The sequence below is a fragment of the Athene noctua genome, chromosome 10, assembly GCF_965140245.1.
Source record: "Athene noctua chromosome 10, bAthNoc1.hap1.1, whole genome shotgun sequence".
Lineage (NCBI taxonomy): Eukaryota > Metazoa > Chordata > Aves > Strigiformes > Strigidae > Athene > Athene noctua.
This window is the reverse complement of record NC_134046.1, coordinates 2989146-3011415: the sequence shown is the minus strand read 5'-3', so window position 1 is coordinate 3011415 and position 22270 is coordinate 2989146. Positions and strand designations below refer to the sequence as shown.

The window sequence follows — 22270 nt, the reverse complement described above, 5'->3', positions numbered from 1 at the left end:
AGGAGATTTGGTGCCTCGTTAGTTTTTCCAGTTCTTTTCCCTGGCATGCTTTTTTGCTCTAGCATCCTGAAGGAATTGGTAAAAAGTGTTGTATCATGAGGGATTTTTTCTTATGCAGCTTTCCAGGGAAGTTCAAAGATTGTTCTGACACAAGTAGAGTAAGTGCCTGCAAAACACTATGAAAATGCAGCCTGAGGTTGTAATGAAGGTTAAAAAAAGTGTTATTCCTGTACTGCCTGATAAAGTTTCAGTGGCTTTGGTTGAAATATTTAGAATTTACTTAGATCACCTGCATTTCTTAGTGACATTTAAATGAGCGAATCACTAATCCAATGCTAAATTGTACTGCTTTGATCAAGGATTAAACTGAGCTGGAACTGGCTTTTGGGACTAGGGCTTTGAAATGAACAGCCAGAGACAGATGTTGTTACTTGTCTTCTATATTTTGGGACAACTGATGTTTAAAGTACGTCCCCAAAAGAATGAGGAAAAATAAACGATGCCTAGGCACTATTGCTGTCAGAATGAGCCCATCATGACTGGGCAGCAATCAAGGATGGGAGCTGATAGAAATTATGCTGGTGAGTAATGAGCTCCACTGCATTTCCCATCAGTAAATGCTCAAAACCAAACTAGCCATCTGTTGCATCCTGGGAGATGGTCAGGCCTGGGAAAAACATTTGTTATTTGGCACTACAAATATCAACCACCTTTGGAAGAGAGAAAGGAAGATATAGCGAAGGGGTTGCATTTGTAAAAGAGGCGCAGATACCCCAGCTCAGGTATCTGTCTGTCCTCTGGTCCAGGCATTTATGTGACCCCGTGTCCCAAAACTGTGCTGGGCTCTGCCTGAGTCTCCAGCTGGATGCTTGCTTGGGGAGATACCCCTTCTGCTCAGAGTTAATTGTAAGGTAATATGTTCAAATCTCAACTATAGTGGCTGCTGTTAGGTTTATGTAGTTTTAAGCTTAAGCATCCTCACGGAAATGAGGATTAATCTCCCTGTACTATTTGCTACTCTCTGCTTCATAACAGACCCCTTTCCACAGGCTGGCACTTTTTCTGAGGTAAGCTTTCCCCAGCTCCCTTCTTTCTGCTGCATTTTCATTTTCTTCCCTCAAACTCCACCTGCCCCTCCCCAGCTAATCCCCTCACTTCAGAGAGAATTTCTTGCTGTCAGTCCTCTTGGATTCCTGCTTTTCTTTTCTTGCTGAGCCCTTGAGCTTTTCCTGGCATGGGGAACCTTCACAGTTAATCTGGCAGGCATTCATTTGGCTGGCCAGGGACAGGCAGCGTCTTCCCTGCCCGCAGCTCAGCTGCTGCCTTTGGCCATCACCGGCTCATACAGCCATAGGGCTCCTCTCTCCTCTTCAAGGTCCCTTGATCCTCCACAGAAGGCGCTGTTGAAAACCCCAGGGAAAAACAGTCCCTTGTCCAATACAATAGTTAAACTTTCCTCCATATTAGTGATGACAGTGGCAAATTCTGTGGATGTCACGTAGCAAATGTCTGTGTGAGGGGTCGCTGCCCCCCATGCCTTTGGTACTGCTGTGCATCCCGCTGCCGTGATTTCTGTACGGCTGTGTCTGATGTTCAGCTGAGCTCAAATTGGACTATTTGGAGAGTGGTGGTTGGCTTCCCTGCTAGCCTCCAATTACTGCAGCAAATCAACTGTATTTTATAAATAAGTAAACAGAAGCGGTGGAGATCCTAAATCATTAACCAAATACATGTGTCGGCCTGAAAAGTAGCAAATGAGGCAATTTAAAGGTGCCCTCACTATTTCTTCTGCTTCCCAAAGCCCGCAGCCCAAGGTAAGTGAATTCTCTGCAAGAGCTGGTGAGACCAGGAGCTGCCTGAGCCCCACCAGCAGCACACACTGAGAGGCCTAGACCCCCCTGCTGCGGCAGAAGAAGCAGCTTGGTTCCTTGGTTTGAGATCTCAAACTTAGAGCATGTTTATTTTTGTCCACTCTAATTCTTCCCAGTGTGTGGGGTGAGTGATGCCAGAGTAATAAAAGTCATTTTGCTGTTCCTTTGTCAAAAGCTGTCATTTGGAACATGCTAGACATCAAAATTTGTAAAAGAAAATACACGTACTGCTTTCCTCTGTGTTTTTCAGCCTTTTAAGCTCCACCAAATCATGTTTACTACCTTTTTTTTCTTTTTTGGTTGGACTAGGTGCTTCCTTTTCCTTTTTGTTCTTCCTCTCTTGTGTCTGAATGGGAACGGAGAAAATAAGTAAGCAAAGAAAAAACACTCTGAAAACTGACTAGAAGAATCTGTTCAGAAAAACTCTTAAGTAGCTTGAGACTTGCTATAAAATTGTCAGTTTTAGCATGGCAGCTTTTATACTGAAATCCAGGTTTTCAAAGATATCATGTTTGTACTAGTAGGTGTCCTGACTTGTCCTTTAGACAGAAGTTCCTGCATCCTGTTTGCTGTAGAAAGATGTTCGGTTTTATTTCCATGTTTTTGTTGTGAACTGTGTCATGGAAATTAATCCCAGCAATTGGGAACAAGGTCTCATGCCATGTCGCCTTGTTTGTTGTACAGGAATATCTCACCATGAAGCATCCTGGCTGTGTTTCAGAGCAGGGAGCATTTCTGTGACTGGATTTCTGTTACCGAAAGATTTGCTTCCTGCAGATAAACAAGAAGTGTTTTGGATGTCTTGCTGACAAGGGGAAAAAAAAAAAGAAAATAAGTGGGGTAAGCAGGTAAACTTTCCATCCTGTGGTGTGATGTCAAGTCCAGGGCACTGCACAGCAAAGTGTTAAGAGTGGAAAGTCCTATGGAGCATCTATTCCTGGAGAAGGCAGCAGTCTATTACTGCATTTATCCTCCAGGCCTCCACTAGCCAGTAAAACAAAGCAGTTTTTATTTAGTAGATGGGCAACCAGCGCACAGAGACATCAGACTTCTCCCCAGCATGCAGCCATGGCGCAGAGGTTGATCCCATGGTCTCGGAAACCTAAGGCTGAGCACAGTATCCCTCGCTTGGCCACCTTTTCTTTAAGATGATGTTTGCCTCCTAGGATTTGTCCTCACCTGCATGTTTCATAGTGGAAGACATCTCGGAGGCTGCTGCAGTGAATATTTATGGGGTTGTTCCTTTTGCAGCTTTGAAAGCCGGGCACTGGTGAACACAGAAAAGCCCAAACCACTGAGCTGGCAACAGCTGTGATTCCTCTTCTGTCAGCGTGGCTACGCTTCAGCCCTTTCTGTAACTCATTAATAACTTATGATTTGGCATGTTTTATTTATGTCTCCTAATGAAGCCCATTTTTCAGCCTGATCCCATAGCATCCCAGGTGACTCTCACCTGCTGTCAGCACTGTGCGGCTCCTTTGGCCACAGCTCATCCCTCATCTTCCTCTGGGCTCCAGCGGCAGAGAGGATATTGGTCTCTTAGGGGGGTAATTGAATGAAAAAGGGCCCTTGCAGCCCAGAGGCAGGTGATAAATCCTTGCAGGGAAGCTGGTGTGCAAGACAGCGTGTCCATGGTGGCATTAACCCTTTCTGCTGGAAAGGTGGACATGTGTTGGTATCCCGAGGGCAAATCCTACCCAGATCCCACACCTGTGCTTTGGTTGCAACAGGAATGAAAGCCCCCCGTGCCTTGCTGTGAGTACATCACTCCAGTGCAGTTCCACTGGCCCATGCGACGGGCATGTGTCCCTTTGCTGCCATGCACAGTGAGTCTGGGCTCTTTCTGGAGTGGGCTGGAAAATTTGTTGTGCCTAGCTGTAAGCTACTATAAAAAAGGGGTGAATTCCTTGTTCTTCTTGCGCATGCCTGTGCATCCTTTCTGGTTTGCATTTAAAGCCATGTGGGGTGTTGTTTTGATTATTAAAGCTAGAAAAAGGGGGGGGGGGTGGTGTCTCTTCCATTTATGTTATTGGGATTAGTAATTTGTGTGTGCTGGGGGTTTTCATGGGCACTTAGTTTTTCTCCAACAACTATCCCAGCTGTCCTATTTGAGACTCTTAGGAAAAGCCCAGGATGGCAAAAGCAGGCACTGGGGCATGTCAGTCTTAATGTGTGCTGGCAACGCTCGAGAGAGCCCTGGGATGGGAACAGGAAGACAACACTGTGGGTCAGCGTTGGAACAGTGCTGGCAGAGCCGCAGCAAAATGAAAAGTTAGCTTTTTTAGACTAACCTGATTCCTTTATGTATGGTGGGGATAGGGTTTTCCAAGAAGTGGCTGGTATTTAGGTGGCTAAAGGTATAGATAGCTGCTTATTGAAAAAAACCAAACCAAACAAACCAAAAAAACTGAAGAGAAAAATACCCAAGCTCCCTAAATATTTTCACTGCCTGATCTGTTTTGATTTCACAGCCTCTTGGTGAGACAAATGGACTTGCAGGCGAAAGAGGTGTTTCCAGCAAAGCTCTGTGAAGCTGGCAGAGGGGTTTCTGTGCCTTGCACAAAGGCATTTCCCACCATCTCCTGATGACCAGCAGTTTCAAGAATTGGGAGGGAGATTTCTAAAAGTAGCTAGGAATTAACACCACCTTAATTCCAGTAGAAGCTAGGAGCCTAGACAGACTTGGAAAGCTGTTCTTGATGCCCAAGACACAAAAACATCCCACCCACATATCTCTGTTTCTTTAAACATCTCACTAACTGGGAAAATCCAATTATTCAGCTTTTTTTCCCCCTTTATCCCAACCAAGAACTTTTTGGTTGAATGGCTTGTCTCTAAACTTCTTTTTTTTTTTTTTTTTCAGTCAAGATGAGTATTTTCATCAGAAAAGGCTTTCAGAATCAGAAGAAAGGTAGTTTCTTCTTTCCCCAGGGAATGCATACATAATGGATTATTATTTTTTTAAAAATAAATAAGACTAGTTGTTGGGGTTCTGACACTCTCTCTAGTGTTTGTGAGCTGAGGGAGTGATCTGTACGTGCTATTACTGTGGTGAGTAAATGGCACAAGACCGCAGCTCTTGTTGGCAAGGAGTGACTTACAGTTCCCAAATGATGTGGAGAACCCCTTGCAAAGACAACCCATCCCCTTGCTGCTGAAGCAGGACTGCTGCACCGTCTCATGGGGTGGCACTGGGAGGACAGACCTGCATCCCAATTCCCACTCTCCATCACCGGATTTTGCTGTTTAATTAAGAGCCGTGTGATGTTCTTGGGGTTTTAACCGCTGGGGTCATTGGATGTGGGGAGACAACGTTTCCATCTCTTGTGGTGGCGAGGAGGAAATGTGAAAACCTGGGTTTTACAGCCCCAAAAGATAAATGGTTGCCTGTTCTAGGTGGGCAGACTGTGATTTAATGCTAAGCTAAAGGTGGGAGGGAGGACAGGAGGACCTGACTCCTTCTGAGCACTGATTTTGACTTTATACTTGTCTTCGTCTTAGTCCTTTCCACCCTTCAGGTCTCTCATAACTCACCTCCAGGCACATCCTTCCTCTGTCCTTGGGCAGTGGGGTTTTTTATTGATCCTGGATTGTGCATGATAGACAGCCTTGCAAATTAAAGGCAGAACTTGACAGGAGAACAAGGAGGTTGACGTAGAGGCCACACTGATGCCATTGGGACCATTTGCTGTGGCTCCAGTCGATGGGCTCCCTGCGAAGGGATGCAGTGCTGCAGCAGTGGGCAGCCTGGATGATGGAATCAAGACCTTCAAAAGCAATCCTGAGGAGTAATTTTAATAGTACTGACTGTAGCCTCGTCATAAATTTGTTCTTATGCTTGTCTTTTCTTGACTTAGAAATATGAATGGGGCATGGCGTGCGGGAAGTCGTTTGCTGCTGTATTGCCAGGAGATCTTGAAAGCTGTTGTAGATCCTGTTATCGATCAAGGATTGTTTTAAGTGGGTGGGTTTGTCCCATGGGATGCAGGGCCTCGAACATCACTCTCTGCCCCCTGTGTCCCCTGGCATAAGGGCATGTCGGGGTGATGCATGGGTAGCCCCTGAGGCTGGGAAGTGCTGCTGATTTGCATCTCTGGCTCAAAGGATCAGCCAGGCCTTCTGGAGAATGAAGAAAAATTTCCTTGACTCAGATGACATTTAATCTGTGTCGTTATATAGAGAAAAATCAGGCCTTGAATATGGAAAGCTGTTAGGTCCACGAGGTCACCACTGGCCAATGTGTAGAGTATGTGAAAGAAAGAAATGCAAATTCAGATGATATTGTGGTTTGACATTTAACTGTTCTTGTGAGGAGACTCTTAGGTTGAGATAAAAACAATTTAATAATTGAAATAAAATAAAAAAAATAATAGTAATAATAGAAAATACAAATTAGTAACGCACAGTGTGATGGTTCACACCCACTGACTGATGCCCAGCCCGATCCCAGAGAAGAGAGAATCCTGAAACCACCATCCAGAAAACCTGAGCGGTGCTTCCCAATCAACCCTTATCTATATCCTGAGCGTGACGTTAGACAATATGGAACATTCCACTGGCCAATTTGGGTCCGTTGTTTTGGCTCTGTTCCCCCCGCCCCAGGTTCTTGTGTACCTGTGTACTAGCAGGACAGGAGAAGTTGAAATGTCCTTGATCTCTCAGCAACAGCTAAAACCATCAGTGCATTAACAACATTCTTCTCATATCAAATCCCACACTGAATCCAAAGCACAGCACTGTTCTAGCTACTAAGAAGGAAGGAAAAACCCCAAACCCAATTAGCTCTATCCCAGCCAAAACCAGGACAGCACCTCCAGTAAATTTTGTATAAAGCTGTTCTCCTTCTTTGTGAAAGTCTTAAAATCCAGCGCTCCCACCAGGCTCCTTTGCGCCTCCAGTGTGAAATCTGAAGCAACTAGACAAAATTATAAGCCTGCATTAGTAAAAATGAATATTTTTTTCCTCAAATTCTTTCTGCTATAGTCACCTACAAAAAATTTTTAAAAAAGATACCCAAAAATCAGGAGCTAGAAAGGCAGGAACTATCTATAGACTGATGTTACTAGTATGGGATGTTTTATGTCCTTCCTGGCAGATCTAGGCTTTCTGTTCTCTCTAAGTGTAAATACCTGGTAAGGAACTAGGTTTTCATCTCATACTTTGATGGAATTACTTTGGATGGCAATGGATGAAATGAAATGGCTTTATTAACTAGCAAAATATTGTAATGGTGCATTGCAGAGGAGTAAGAGGACAAAAGTAACGTGAAGTGAGGTTTCAGCGTTCGGCCTCTGGTGGAGTCCTGAGATGATGATAAGGCTGTAGATATTAGCAAGGTATAAAAGTCTGTATTTTATATTTTTGTAATCTGACCAAAAAATGATGTTTTTATGAGTTACAGATACAAACAGAAAGCTAAACAATATTGGCTCTTGCTGTAGGCTGAAATTAGGGTCATTTTTCAATTAGTTCCAACAAATCTGGTGGTCACCAGCTGCTCTCCTAATGCAGCGGTTAACCAATAACAAGAAGCGCTTCTCTAGCTTTCCATTCCCTCCCCGATCCGTTTTGCTGGCTCACTTAGCTTGGGTAAAAGGAGTGATCTGTCTCCTTGCAGAGTGTGTCAGGATGGGCTCTGGACAGGATCCCTCCACTCACTTTGGTCTCTGTTGTATTGAGCTAATTGCATCCCACCATACTCAGGTGAAGGAAAATAGCACTGTGTGCACCATCCTCAGGTCTAAGTTCTTGAAAAAAATTTTTTCCATTGTTTTCTTTTAATAAGGCTTTATAAAAACTCTTCTCTGAGCACATTTTGCATCTGAGGCTCTGGGGGTCTGACACACTGGAGTTGGGGCTGTGTCCTTGCCCAGGCTGGCAGCCAGGTGCTGAACTGTTCTCCTCTTCTTGGTTTCACTAGGATCCTTAGCGTTATTTAACCTAGTTTTTTGTGAGCAGCTTCCTTTTCTCTCTCTCCTTCTTGCTCTTTTGCTTTTACGGAGTATAGCCAGACTAATCACACAAAGCTGTGGAAATCAACAGCAGTCTGTAATTCAGGACTTGATAACTGATAGTGGGAGGATGCAGGGGAAGGGTTGTTACAAAATCGCCACATATTTTATCAATCCCCAAGACATCTGTCTGCATTTCCTTTTTTACAATCTATTTCAGGAAACACAAAACCAAATGGAAACTAACTGCCTTTTCAGATAAATGGTCTATCTTCACAGCCAATACGCCCCTTCTCATCTGAGTGCATTGGACTGTAGAGGAACAGTCATGAGATAATGTTTTCTCCTCATACACACTCTTTTTTCCACTGAGAAAACATGCCTGAGCAGAAAACAAGTGCTTTGGACGTTTGTCCAGAATCTTGCAGCAGTTTGGTTCATACAATTGCTCTTGCTGTGACTACTGCCTTGGATAGATCAGCATCCACTGCACTGGGGCCAAAGGGGAAAAAAAAAAAAAAAAAAGGTGATTAAAAACCAATACTTGCTGAGATATCTGTGTGAGAGCACACTTTTCACCAAGGTACCTCAGCCTAAGCATGAAGTTTACTAGAGACTCAGCTTTTTCTATGAGAAGATGTAGCCTTTTCGCTGCTGACTGGCACGTAACCAAGAGGAAGTATCATCCTTTTTCAGTCAAAGGCTTTGCACATAACTCTTGAGTTTATTTTTTTTTTTTCCCCTCTCTCTGCTTTCTTATATCTTGTTTGCTTAAAATAACTTTGAATATTTTTTAAAGTTTTGGGAAATCAGGAATGTAACTGGCAGTGAGGAAGTCAGAATCTTCCTCCCTGTTTAATTTCTTCCCAGGTCTATTGCAGCCCATGTGAGTGGTCTAAGAAATGGAGGTACTTGGGAGTTTTTTAGTTAAAAGGAGAGTCAGAACCCAGACATTCATGAGATCTGTAGAGTTCTGATATATCTGCCATTAGAAACTCCTTCCTGAGTCCAGGATGAGCTTTCTAACCACAGTCAGACTAAATAGAAAGAGACATTTTCCTGAGAAACAGGCAATGACTGTGTGGTCAGGACATTCACATGAGCAGAGAGATCCCAGCTCATATCCCCGATGTGCCTGATTTAGATCTGGAGCTGGAATTGGCATCTCAAGTTATTTTAGGTTATCAGTTATGATATGTACAGCCTCTGTATCATCACAGGAAAAAAAAAAAAAAAATCCGTTTTTGCAAGACACAAAAATACTTCCCCCCTCAGATCTGCTGCCAGTGCGACAAGAAATGCACATAGAGATATGAATCCAATAACACAGGTCTCTCTTCCTGAAGTAATTCTTCCTCTGCCTCTAAGTGAGGGCTCCAAGGCTGAGCATCGGTTTATCCAATATCTGTTCAGTGATCCCGGCTGGAAAATAAAATAGTGGCTACTTAGTTTACTTACCAACCACTGTCCCCATATATTAGCAACACCTATGGTCTTATATCCTAGAGATACTGGCAAGGTCTTTTCTTTGACAAAATCATCCCAGATTGGTAAAGCAGGAAGAAATAACTCCTTTTCGTTTCTATGGTACATAGCTGAATGTTAAAAAAAATGAGACGTTTTCAGAAAGCAAGGAATTTAAATAGTAATAATACAGTGCCTGTGTTCCTCCCATAAAGCAAGTGTTACTTCCCTGAGCAGTTCATTTCTTACATATTTTCTTTGAATTTATTCTTCTGTTTTTTGATGGACTCCCTTCCTGCCCTGGAAAGAGCTATTGCTTACAGTTTTGTCTTCAAGAAATGATCGTAATAATAGATATTAAAATGACTCAAAAAATCAGGTACTAGAGCACCCCCGTTTATACATTTCTTTCTGGAAAAAAAAAATCCAAATAAATACAGATAGGGCATAAAACAGACTGATTTGAATGACAAAAGGCAATTCTAACATCCCTCCCAGGATAAATTAAAATGACTGTAATGTTTCTGATATATTTTTCTTGGAAAACAGCCAAGAGCTGAGGTTTTGTTGAGTAAATTCAGGCTTTGTCTGTGTGTCTGTCTAGCTAAGGTGGTACCATTTGGCGCAGTGGAGTAGGCTGGTTTCAGGTTGCAAGCAGTACGGATGTGCTGATGGTGAAAGCCTCAGTGGCCAGGTCCACTCTGATTTTGGGAACCTCAGGGGGTGAAGTAAGCCCCTCACAGCCCCTGACCCTGCAGCATAATGTTGGTGAACACAGATGGATTCGCTGCGGTCTTGGGCTCGTGCTCCCTGCACTGCATAGGGCCATACCCAATGAGAGAACAAGAGCCTGGTCCCTTTCGCGCTTCTCGGCATCAGATGTTCAACCCAAGGGCTGAATATCATCAGCCTTTAAAAGCTCTTGGGGGTACACATGAAGAGACCTGGAGATGTTACTAGTGGAAAACAAAGCCCATTGTTGTGTTTGTCTTGCGGTCATGTTGCACAGTTCTGCTTCATGCGGGGTGGGGGTGTTGAGAAGCTGCTTTTTGGAGCGTACGTGGCTCACATGTCTGTCTGTGGAGACAGGAGCAGGCCCCAGGTGCCCTGGGGTGGAGTGTTTGGATCCAAGAAGATTCAGATGAACAAAACCTGGGAAGTGGATGGGGACATAAAATCAGGTGGCTGGTGTGAACTTGTTTCGTGGTACTGAATTCAAGGATGCTGTGACTGCATTGGCCTGGGATTCGCTCCAAGACCTGTTTTCTTTAGGGGCTTCTTGGCAAATTCTGTATCAGACACCCATAATTTGGCTTGGGCCTTTTGAAGCCTTAAAGTATTGAGCTGGGCCTAAGTAAGGTTGTCCATCCAACACTGCCTTTTCTCCAAAGGGGCCTGGGAAATCCTGTCAAAGCGGCAGGTCTCCAGAGGCGGCCTTAGGTCATAGGAGGAAGTTTCTTCATGCATGTCCCACTCCTGCGTGGGTCAGAGCCTGGATCCTCTGTGGTCACTCCTTAGGGGCCCATTTCAGGTCCATCCTGAGAATCTCCCCACCGTAAGGAATGGGGCTTAGGTCTGTGGTGCCTGGAGGGAGCCCAGCATGACCAGTCTGACCAGTGGGTTGGTGTGATGGGACCAGTGGGACAATCTCCATCGCTGGCTTTAACCATGGGTTTTTTGGGAGGTGTTGGAGTTACCAACGCCGGGCTGCCAGAACCCTGCTGCACCCAGAGTATTTTCCAAAAAAACCCCTTTATCTGCCACTTCTATTGTAGCTTAGGGTAACATGATATTTTCATTTTCCAACAATTGCACCACTTTTTCCCCTGCACATAAGCATCAAATGCTGTTTGCTGAATATTTCACTTGTTCTTATGTGGACTGAAGGTTTCTGTTACCAGTGGCCCTTAGGGGACCAATTTAGCTGCACTGAACCAGTTTTGGTGTTCAATTCCTTCTTTTCAAAGAGCTGCATTTCCACATCAGTTGAACCCTTCGTATGCTGCCATCTTCCACACTTCCAGCTCAATGAATGTTTAAAAAAGATATTTCTCCCTCCTGTCTATCCTCACACATACATATGCCTCTGCTATCTAAATGGGGGGGATGACATGAAAGCCATGCTGAGAAGCGGGGGAGATTTTAAAGTAAATCATGTACCGCAAGGGACACAACCTCATTCCAGCTGAGTGAGGTTTTATGCACAGAAATGCAAAATATTCAGCCCATCTATCATTAAAGTGTTGCAGCCTCTCCTAGCCAGCAAGTGTCTAAGTAAATTCTGAATTGCTGACCATCTCAGCTCTCTGTCCCGACCTGTGCCATGATATCGTCTTTCACAGCTGATAACATGTCTTGCAGCATCCCGTTGTCTGCAGGGTTCTTGTGCCGAGTAGATCTTCACCCTGTTGGTGTCTTGTGGCTTTCATGCCTTGGAGGAGAAGCCTGCAAAATTCTTTTTGTACTCTTCCAGTCTTAGTAAGAGATGCAGGCAGAGGAGGTAATTTCAGAGTCTGTTGTGTTTTTCGGATAAAACACACAGGATTAAAGATAATATGGGTGTTTTGGTGCACAGAGTATTATGAAATAATGCCTGGAGATTGGAAATGCAATAAGCGTTAATATTGTTTTAGGTTATGACTTTCCTTAATTTAACCAAGGTTTGTGATCTTGATGTCATGGTGGAGGAGAGAGGGCTTTGTGTTTTATTACAGGGATTTTTCAGAAGTATCGTTCTGACTTCAGCACATGGGTCTCTTCATGAGGCTGGTGCCCTGCAATCACACAGATGCTTTAGAAGAGCTCATCTCACTCTCTTCTTTGAAACATCATCCCGCACTGAGCTGCACAGGAATCGGCCTATGTAGACTTTAGAGGATAAAGATACTAGAGCTGGAACAAACTCCTGGAGAGGATCCCTGAAGGTGGTATGTGCACATATCCTGCCCTGAGTGTGCAAATACCCCTAAATCCTGTATTTTCCTTTTGGGCCATTACTTTCCCTTCAGATTGTAGCATCTGAGTGATGGATTGCAGAACTCTGCCTCTTGCCTGCCTATCAGTTTAACTTCTCAAAGCCCTTTTGAAAGCTGTGGCACTGTATAAGCAGAAGATGTAATTATTTAGAGGTCTTTTTGCTGTAGCTCTTGACACAATGGAGTCCAAACGGTCTTTTTCACCCTAGTTGGCACAACCCTTTCTCACCATAGGATGGAAAAAGCCTGATGAAAATAGGTCAAGGGACTGTGATGTGAATGTTAGTACTGAAGATTTCCATCCCAAGCTGGTGTAGCACAGCATCTGCGCTGGGTTGGCTGTGTGTGGTGTGCTGGGGAGGCATGTGTTTAATGCTGGTACTGCCTAAATTGTATTATAGTAGTTGTGTGTTAGTATTAGTAGTATATTATAGCCCTGTAGCCTGTGCGGGGATATACCGTGTGCAGGGTAATACAAAACGTGAATGATTGAAATCTCTGTCCTCAGCATGGCTGACTCGATAGAGCATCCAGGAGAGTCATTAGGCATGTTCATGTAGTTCCCTTCCCATCTCGGGCACATCCCTGCTGGCTCCTGTTTACTGGACACTGCTGCTCAATTCTGCATAGTCAGACTCTGCTATTTAGGGCTGGCACCAAAGCAGCATTATTTGTTTGCTTTTTCCATTCCATATGCATGTCTCCTCTTCCCTTAAAGCCATAAAGAGAGCATAAAGAAGACACCTGCCTGCCTGCTTGGGCTTGCCGTGACCACCCGGACAGGACACCTTGCTCTCCCAGTTCTCTCCCATGCAAAGCATTTCTCTGAATGAGTTCCATGCGTGCTGGCAAAGGAGATGTCAAGCCCATCTCCAGCACAAGCCCAAATCATCGAGGGCTGGGATCCATTTATTTATTTGTAGCATATCCTCTCGGCTCTGGTAGTTGAGTTATTAAAATGAGGCTTGTCAGCACACCGAAGAGGGTTGGGGTAGCTTTGCATCTTTCATGCGGTTTGATCCTGCTCGGCTTGTTAACACTCAGTTGCTTTTGTGATTAATTATTCAGTCCTCTCCCTCGATACTGGGGTATAATAGCACAGCCCCCATTTCTGCTGAGATTCACAGTTCTTTGCTTTTCCCTGCAAGCCCTTCACACCACCTCGAAGTGCAGAGAAGGAGTTCTGGGCTGCGATGCTTAAAGAGCCTGTCAGCCACCCGAGCTGCTGCTCGCCCCGTGGCACCGCCGCGGCAGCCGGGCAAGGACCGGGGCTCTGCCCACGGGCAACCATGAGTCCCAGCTACTGCATGTGCCAACGTCAGCGGGGAGCAGCAGGGAGAGCTGTCCCCGAGTGCCCTGTCCCTCCAAACATGGGCTCTTACTCCAGTGGGTACTTGCTGGATGGGGAGGCGTCAGATGGGGGCTGGCATTGACTCCAGGTGCAGTCAGACACAAGAATCGCATATTGGAGGTGAGCTTGTCAGTAGAGAGACTTTATTTAGGGAGTCAGGCTTAGCAGCCCTCTTCCCTTTCTCTTCTGGATGCCTTTTGAACAGCTTTCAGTTCAAGTTTTTGTAATCACTCAGGCGTAGCTTCTTCAGCCGTTTGGTTTTAGGGGTGTTGCTTGTTGTCTTGTTTTGCTCTCTAAGGCCACATGTGCAAAGAAGTTTGCTAGTTCTCTGCATCCAGGGCTCAGGCACCTGCTTGCACATATCAGGGGCTTGTGTCCATGGTGGGGCAGGTGGGGGGTCACTCCCAAGTGTGCCGCTGTGGTCGGGTGTTTGCGTGTGCGGATGGGTGTAGGGTGAAGTTGCGCCCAGTGGGTGCTGTAGCTGTTGTTACTGGGATCGTGTTTTGAAATGGGTGAGCTGAGTGCTTGTTGCAACTGAACCATCGTCTGTCCTCTGGGGCTGCAGGGCCCATGGGCCACGTGCAACCGGTGGCCCAGGGAGGGCTGGCAGGTGTGGCCCCCCCCAGCTCCAGAAGGCACCTTCTTCCCTCCCTGAGCACCCTTGGCTGTGCTTCCTGCTTGAAGCCCCAACTGCTGGATAAGGCGAGGCCTGAGGTCTGAATAATTAGCGAGGAATTAGTTGTATTTTCTTTACGTCTCAGTCTGCCTGGTTCTTCTGATGTTTGCATCCTTCTCCTTTCATCTCAGCCTCCATGGCAGGTGCCCTGAGCAGTCGTGAGCTGTTCTGTCAAGAGATGGGCAAACACAGCGCCGTGGGGGGGCCATGCTTGTGCCCCAGCCCTGGGGGATGAGCCTGTCTTTTGCCCTGCTGCAAAGTCCCTGTCTGCTGCTGGACAAGCCACCCTTCCTTCAGGTCCATAAAACAGTGAAGTGCCAACTCTCTTCCCTACCAAAGGTGTTGGAAAAGCTGATGACTTTATGCTTAGGAAATTGATGAAGCATTAGCCTGGGTTTCTTTATGTTTTATTGGGGTCCATAAATTAAACGGAAGCTCACAACGATGAGGAAAGGAGCCAGGGAGAGCAATTATTTGTTGGGAAGACATCATGACGAGTGGTTTTGCTACATGTTAATTGAAAGCGTTGGAAGTTTTGGCAAAGTAACACCCGAGGGCAGCTGGTACTGAGTGTATAGAGCAGACTACACAGGCTGCATCACTCACTCGCTGTTTAGGAAGCTCAGTAGTAACCAAAAGGTGTTAATCAAAGAGCAGCTCTAAGACTTTGAGCCAGATGACAGAGCCACAAAGCCTCAATCCTCTGAACATCCACGCCTCTGTTTTTAAAGCTAAGGCCCCTACCTGCAGACCAATTTACTGTCTCCAAATGTTGCTCGGGCTGCAGTTTCCCCATAGGTTATAATTTTTGAATGGCTCATCCCTGCCAGACCCCTTGGGGATGTTTTGCTTGTCCTCCCAGAGCTGTACTTTGGTGTAAATCTGTGCAAAATCTTTGGGGCTCCCTATGCGGATGTGTTGCGTAGAGACATGTGTGTTCCTGGCCTCTGCCCACATGCCCTCACCATAAAATTTTCAACATGCAGACCCAAGACCTCAGACACCTCCCAGGTGCGTGACGGGGGGGTCCCTGTGAGCCCTGGCTGCCCACCACCGCATGATGGGCACTGTCACCATTGTGGTGCCAAGTGTCCCTGGGGCCAGATCCAGCCTGTGGGAATGACGTCTCCTTTCTGATCAGAGAATCACAGTGTGTGTCTCCACCTCCAGTGTCCATTAATAGCACATAAATAACCTGCTTGGGTCGGAGATGCTGAGGGTAATACGTAAGCTGGAAACAATCCAGAGTGAACGCTGGACTCACTGTCCTGGCACTTAGATCATAGCAAAAATAAAACTCAAGCCCAAAATGCCCTTTTCTTTTTCAAACCCAGCCAACTCTTGAAATTACTTTGGGTCACATCATAAGTGTAGGTATCCCAGGTGTAGCTTCTTCATAACAAAACAGCATTTTAAGACCCCAGTATCATAACCATTGAGCCATATTGGTCATATTATTTATTAATAATTGCCATTTCAACAGTATAAAGCTTCACTTTATACCGTTGCTTAGTCTATTTAATGCTTGTGGAACTATTCATGTTACAGGGAAGCTAAAATACATAATAACATGTAGGATTCAGACTGTCTATAAGAATAAGTTTCCCATCTCATTTTTCAAGAAATTAGTTCCATAATAAGAGTGTATAAAATACATATTCTATACAACATCTTGGTAAAGTCCCACTTACAAAATCATTAAATCTCTCAAATTATTATATAAATAAATATTTTATTGTATTTTAATGCGCTTTATTATATTCTGCTGTGCCCTGAGTACCTTGACTTCATAAATAAAAGAATTATTATGTAGAGTCTTTGCAATATGAAAATTAATGCTTAAATGCTTGGAGACCTAAAAAAATTTCAGCAGGTTTTCTAAGGCTAGTGATAAGGATTCATAAACACGCTAATTTTTCCACTCTTAAACATTTCAGGTCAATAGAGTACAAAGAGGAGATGTTAACAAAACCTGTGCTCTTTTAATAAGAGACTGAAGTGTTTGAAGGGCAGCGTACCCAACTGTTACACTGCAGCACACTAATAACATCTCCAGACACTGCAATAGAAATAAAGCACGCCAAGATTGTATAATAACTCTATTAATCACTTTTTCCAGTTATCACGAAGCGAGCACGTTACAGAAACCTTCTAACCCCGGCCCCCTTTGAGTGCCTTGGGAAATGTGGAGCAGTTATTGCATCCGTTGTTTGAGTCTCTGAACTCCTTTTTGGGGTGGTGCATGTACCGTGTTTTTCTTCTTGGAAGGAACCGGGAGCAGGACGTGCACGTATGTCTGTCCCACCTGCCTGCCAGGAGAGGCTTTGGGAAAGGGACAAAGCCAGTTTGATGCACAGGCACATTAAACATGCTGATCCCAGCTTTCCTCCTGATCTGATCTCAGGTCCTCACCTGCATTATTTACGTGTTTTTCCCCTAATGTTGTGACCTGGGGGATGGGGAGGGAAGAAAGCTCTGGGGTGGGAGCATCTGCGCTTGGTTTATGGTAGGAGCCCGTTGCAGGGGGGACATCAGTGCCCTCTCCAGCCTGGGGTCAGGTCTCCGGAGCCCTGGGCAGGGTTAGTGGTAACAACCATCCTGCTGCTGTGGCTCTGCATCGCACACAGGATCTGCACATCGCCACGACACGAGGCTCCAAAGTCCTCAGTGGCCAAAGATTCATCAAGGGATAATACTGCAGGCGGTCTCTGGGTGGACGACCCGTTGCCCATTAAGCACACAACGGGGAAACTGGGGGTTCTTTTCCCCCTCGTGTAAATTTGCATGTCTAATGATCTGACTGCCTGGGTAGCAGGCACGTAAAATCGGATTGGATGGAGAGGTTTCCAAAAGGATGTACTTGACCTCTGCCACCCACTCTTTCCAAAGCTTCTCAGTAGCCACGAGGCGTCCCAGAAGAAGATAATTAGGCTTGCGCTGTTTCAACCTCCTCTGATCCCTAAGAAAGAGTTAATTACAGTCTTTTCCCTCTTGCTCAAAGGTGCCTGGGTATTATTATCAGAGCTGTAATTATTCATGCTAATTGCTTATTTGGAGAGGAAGAGAGAATGAGAGAGAGAAGCCCCAGACTCCACATCAGTGATTAGCAGAGCAGAGCAGGTGCACTTCGCTACGGCTGGACCGAGGGAGTGCCAGGGCTGGAAGGAGGTTGGGGATGCCGGAGTGTTTGTGAGCGAGTGGTGGAGCGGACCCCATCCTGCTCATGCTGCCTCCTCCTCCGGGACTGAGAAGAAAGGGCATGCACTTCTTGCAGACCTTCCTCCGGTGGAGGGCACTCCGAGGTAATTGTACTGCTGATCGGAGTCTTAATTTGTTTTGTAGCTTAATTAACCTTTCATCGGGTTTTTATTTTATTTTGCTTTAAATCTCCCTGAGAGGGAGCAGGGTGGGTTGGAAGATGTATGTCTGAGGTTTATGTTTAAGCTCCTTTGCAGATCTTGTGGCTGATAGTTCATTAATTGAAAGGAAACATCTACGGTCCCCTTGGTGGTGGTGTTTTCGAGTTGGGAAGAGGAAGAGGAGGTGGTGTGTCTGTCCTCTTCCCTAGTTACAGGCTTTCATATAAGGGTGCATTTCCTTTGGAGGCTTATTCCTGTAACCAGATCTGGGGCTTGCCTGTTAAAAACAATGGCTTTAAGCTTTATTTATTGTGGCTAAGGGTGTCTGAAGTGTGATGTCCCTGATTAGATGCTTTGAAGGCAGCAGCATGGTAAAATTTAGCACGTTGCAGAAGCTGGGACTTGGTGGGAAAACGCTGTGGGAAGCTGCCTGCTTGGGTCTACCTGCAGTGCTTTGGGGATGGTGTTGTGCCGTGAGTGTGATGGCACACACCGGCTTCTTCTGAAGTGACCAAATTGTTGGTGAGATGGGAGCTTGTTGTGAGGACCTGAGTCATCCCTAAGAAATCATTTTTTTTATTTTGCTTTATTTTTCCCTGGAACAGCGGGACCATGCGTCCTGCTTGACAAGGATTGCAAACTGCTCCTGGTATCTAATCTTTACATGAGTCAGTGCAGTGGTGAGCGGTCCACTGGTGTGGGTTGTTTCCTGTTGATCTTTCTTGTTTTCTCTTAAGCCTTTGGTTCCTGCCGTTCTTAAGGCTGAGAAAAACAACCTTAAGAGTCACGCTTACAGATGACATGAACTATGCAGGTTTTAACAAAAAAAATGGAAGAAGCTGCCCCCTGCCAAATACCTTTGAGTGTTCCTCTATCTTTATAAAGGTGTCTCTACTGTCATCCTTGTGGACGACCGCCACGTGTTGTGCTGAAAGCCAAACCAGACTGCTCTCTCTTCTGGAGATCTAAAATTATTATCCTTGTGCTTTAACATCCTAACTGGCCGTAATTATGTTTTAATGTACTCTATAATCTTTTCATCTGGATGTTTTACTACTTACTTAAATTACACAGGCTTTCCATGTTCATATCCTCTTCCTGACAGAGGAATTAGCTCAAGTACAGCGAGGTGGGGACTGAGGACTGCTGCTGCAGGGACTGCAGTCGTCCCCATCCTCTGGGGTGGGAGCCAGAGACAGGGACGGGGGGGATGTTTCCTGGTGAGTATCGGGGAAGTTTGGATTTACAAAGAGGTCAGAGCCTTGGACTGCTATTCTAACAGGTATTGTGTTGCTGAATGTGAGCTGAAGGTTTATTTGTAGTTTTCTAAGCCTTTTGCATGCTGATGATTGGGAATGCTAGACACCTCCATGAGGCCAAGGGATCAAAATTTACAGCAGTGGTACAAGAGAAATAGTCCTTAGTAAACCCAGTCCATCCAAATCTGGATCCCCTAAAGATAGCAAATCTTTGACTTCTCTTGAAATCTCTAGAAATTAAGGGTCTTTTTATTTAAAGAGTCCTAAGGTATCTGCCTAAAGCACAGTGATTTTGTCTCCTTTTTTTTTTCTTTTTCTTTTTCTTTTTTTCTCCACATATTTTCTGACAATTACCACTTCATCCTTTGCTGTTCCCAAGCAATGTGTGTGGACATTATCCAGCCCCCACCCCAGAGTTTTCCCCCAGGTCACAAAGTGAGGGTAAAAACACGTAAATAATGCAAGTGAGGACTTGAGATCAGATCAGGAGGAAACCTGGGATGAGCACATTTCCTATGGACCTTAGATCTCCCAAACACCTCCTAAATAACGCTGTTGGAGGACACTAATCCACCTTTGCGTGCTCCTACAACAAGCTTCCCATGCGCTGCCAGCAGCGCTTGCTTCCTCTCTGCCTGCAGTTTAATCTTCACTGAAGGATTATAAATGAGTGTTGACCTTGCACCTGGGTCACTCAGTGGTTCAACTACACGTGCAAATTTGCCTGGGGAGGCCAGAAATCTTTGGGCTGTAGACCTGATCTTTGCTTTACAGGGGTTAAAATATGGTGTGTTGCTGCTATCAGGGAGAACAGGGACCCCAGAGGAATGTGCTCTGGAGGCTGCCAAAGCCCAGGGGAGACCGTGATCTCTCTAATGAGAAACACATCCCTCAGGGAGGGACTCGGTGCGTGGCTCTCATTGAGATCCCCTGATGGTGGGGCACTGCAGCAGCAGAATTTCCTTTGAAAATCTCTACAGTTCATGTCCTTTTCAAGTCCTAAAGGGATTCCTTGATGGATTTTTGTGTCTGCTGTTTCTACTTGGATATCAGAGTTAGAGTATGTAGGTAGGGGAGAACTCTTAACTATTACTGGATTCTTCCATTAAGCTGTTGCTGGTAGGGAAACTAGGCTACAGACACTGTGCTCAGAATGTCTCTGTTGGAATGGGTTAATGCTGGCTCTGGACAGGCTGGGGCTAAGCTATTGCACTGCCATGGTGTCCATTCCTGTTCGCTGGGAAGGGAGGTGACAAGGCTGCCAAGATCAACTTCTCCACTCAGTGCTTGGTCTTGGGACCTGAATGCTGGTTTGCGTGGTCAGTGACTGGAGGGTGACCAACATGCATCCTAGGGATGTTAACCATTGTTTTGGTTATAGTAGTAGTTAGTAATAATAGTAATAATAATAATAAAAAATAATTTTAAAAGAAAAAGCCTAAGTGACCTCGAGTGCCTTGTGCAACTGTCTGACCTTGTGTGTCATAGGAAGAAGGATGTAGGATGTCTAACATGGGGAAGTCCCAGCCAGAGACAGCACTCTTACCCTTGACCTGTTGACATCCAAATTTTTGGGATATAAGTAAAAAGGGTTGAAGCAAGGTGGCTGCAAGTACAGGGCTGGGTAAGAAGCTGGGCAGGGAAGACTCAGTAGCAGTTTGGTGTGTTTGCTAAAGGCCTTTCATCTGCTGGTGGCCTGTATTGGGCTCGGAGCTAATTGGGAGATACACAGCCAAGCCTTTTGGGAAGCAGGCGTGTTGAAGCAGACTTGGTGTGTTTTGATGTGAAAGTCTCACCTGTAAGTATTAGCCTGTCTTTCAAATGATTGCTGTGGGAGAGGGGTTTTGGAGGGAGATGGCACAGTTGGGTTTACTGGATTTTCCAACTCCAGAAATTGAAATCAGAAAATGTAGAGGAGAGGCTTTGTAAGAGGCTGGCTCTGGGAGTGGGGGGACTGGAGAAGCTGACTCTCCAGTCTATATCAAGTATTGCAGTAGTTTGGGCAGTATTATAATTTTCTTTTTTTTAAAAAAATTAATTAAAAGGCTACATCAGTCAGCACTCATTGAGTTTGACCGATCTGAGATTCAGTGCTAATTCATGGAGCTGCTCTGCATGGGGTGTGTGTGAGTGTCTTTAGGGCTACGTAATCATCTGTCAGTTTGAGTTCTTGCTCCATCTCGCACCAGTATATTGGGGGGAGGGGGGAATGGGGGAGGGAGACTTTACAGAACTCAGATTAGTGAATATCTCAGGAAAGAAAAATTAAAATCTCTACATTAGCTATCAGAACAGTGGAGCTGAGAAAAGGGGTTTGGCCAGTGACCAAATTGCAGCTCCCAGAGAGTGCCCTTCTCCAGAGCGAGCCCTCGCAGGGCTCTGGGCCAGGCCTGAACAGCGTGGGACTGTGCAGCCGTTACAGCAGTTTTTCTACAGATTAGCCCTGGGAAATATCCCAGCTAGAAATCATTGTCTGCCCTGAAGTGTAACCCCCTGCAGCAGGTGATGTTCTTGGGGTTGGGTTTTTCAGACAGTTTCTGCAGCCACATTGTGAGGAGCAAGTGCTGATTTTTTTTAATTTTTTTTTTTTTTCTTGAGAGATTGCAAATTCCTTGCTTTGCCCTCACAACACTGATGAGGGCATCCTCCATTATCCTCATCCAGGGCAGAACTTTTAAAACCTTGCTCAAATCTTTCTTTGTCGTTTTGTCTAAACAGTGACATGCAGTGGCGACATAGTGTGACAGAGACGTATGTAACAAGTTTCTGTGGAGAGACGTACGTAGGTATATATGTGTGTATGTATGTTTTACTACACTTAAATGTATTGCTGGTTTCTCCCACATTTCTTTGCTGATGCAGCAACCTATGATGGGGATTTTGTGGGCTATTCCTAAACTCACAGGCAGGCCCGTTGCAGCTGTCTTCTATATTCCCCTTTTCATGCTCAGCCAGAGTTACAAGGTCCTTACAAGGTCCTTTCCAACATATACCAACTAAATATTCTTGGTAGTATTCTCTTGACAGCAAATAACCTGTGCTGCTCTTGCTTTGGGCTGTGTTATTCTCTTACTCCCTCTTGCACTATGCAGGTGCACACATCCAGATGCACAAGCCCGCCGCGATGTTTCCCGTTGAGGTCCTCACCAGCTGTAAAACTTTGCTGGTGCCACTGCATGAGGCCCTTTGTATGCCCGTCATCAGAAAACGGGTGGGCAGTGATCTACCAGGGATTTGATCGAGTAGTCCTGGGTGCAAGGCTCAGCTGGAAGTTATGTTGTTTCATCTTAATCCTAACCTAACCAATACAGTGGTGCAGGAAGCTCTGGTGTGAACTGTCTTAACCCCCTCCTCATCTCCTTCT

General features: G+C 45.4%; 1 protein-coding gene across 6 annotated transcripts in view; it reads left to right on the top strand.

Moving 5' to 3' along the window:
- Nucleotides 1-22270, top strand: part of GRIP2 (glutamate receptor interacting protein 2) — a 289298-nt gene that overhangs the window by 157035 nt on the left and 109993 nt on the right. The window contains exon 1 of one of the 6 annotated variants that reach the window (XM_074913845.1): nucleotides 17512-17590. The exons of the other annotated variants lie outside the window; for them this stretch is intronic. Coding sequence (XP_074769946.1) covers nucleotides 17512-17590 — 79 coding nt within the window. Of the gene's footprint in view, nucleotides 1-17511; nucleotides 17591-22270 lie in introns of those variants that run through there. 6 annotated transcript variants of the gene reach the window in all.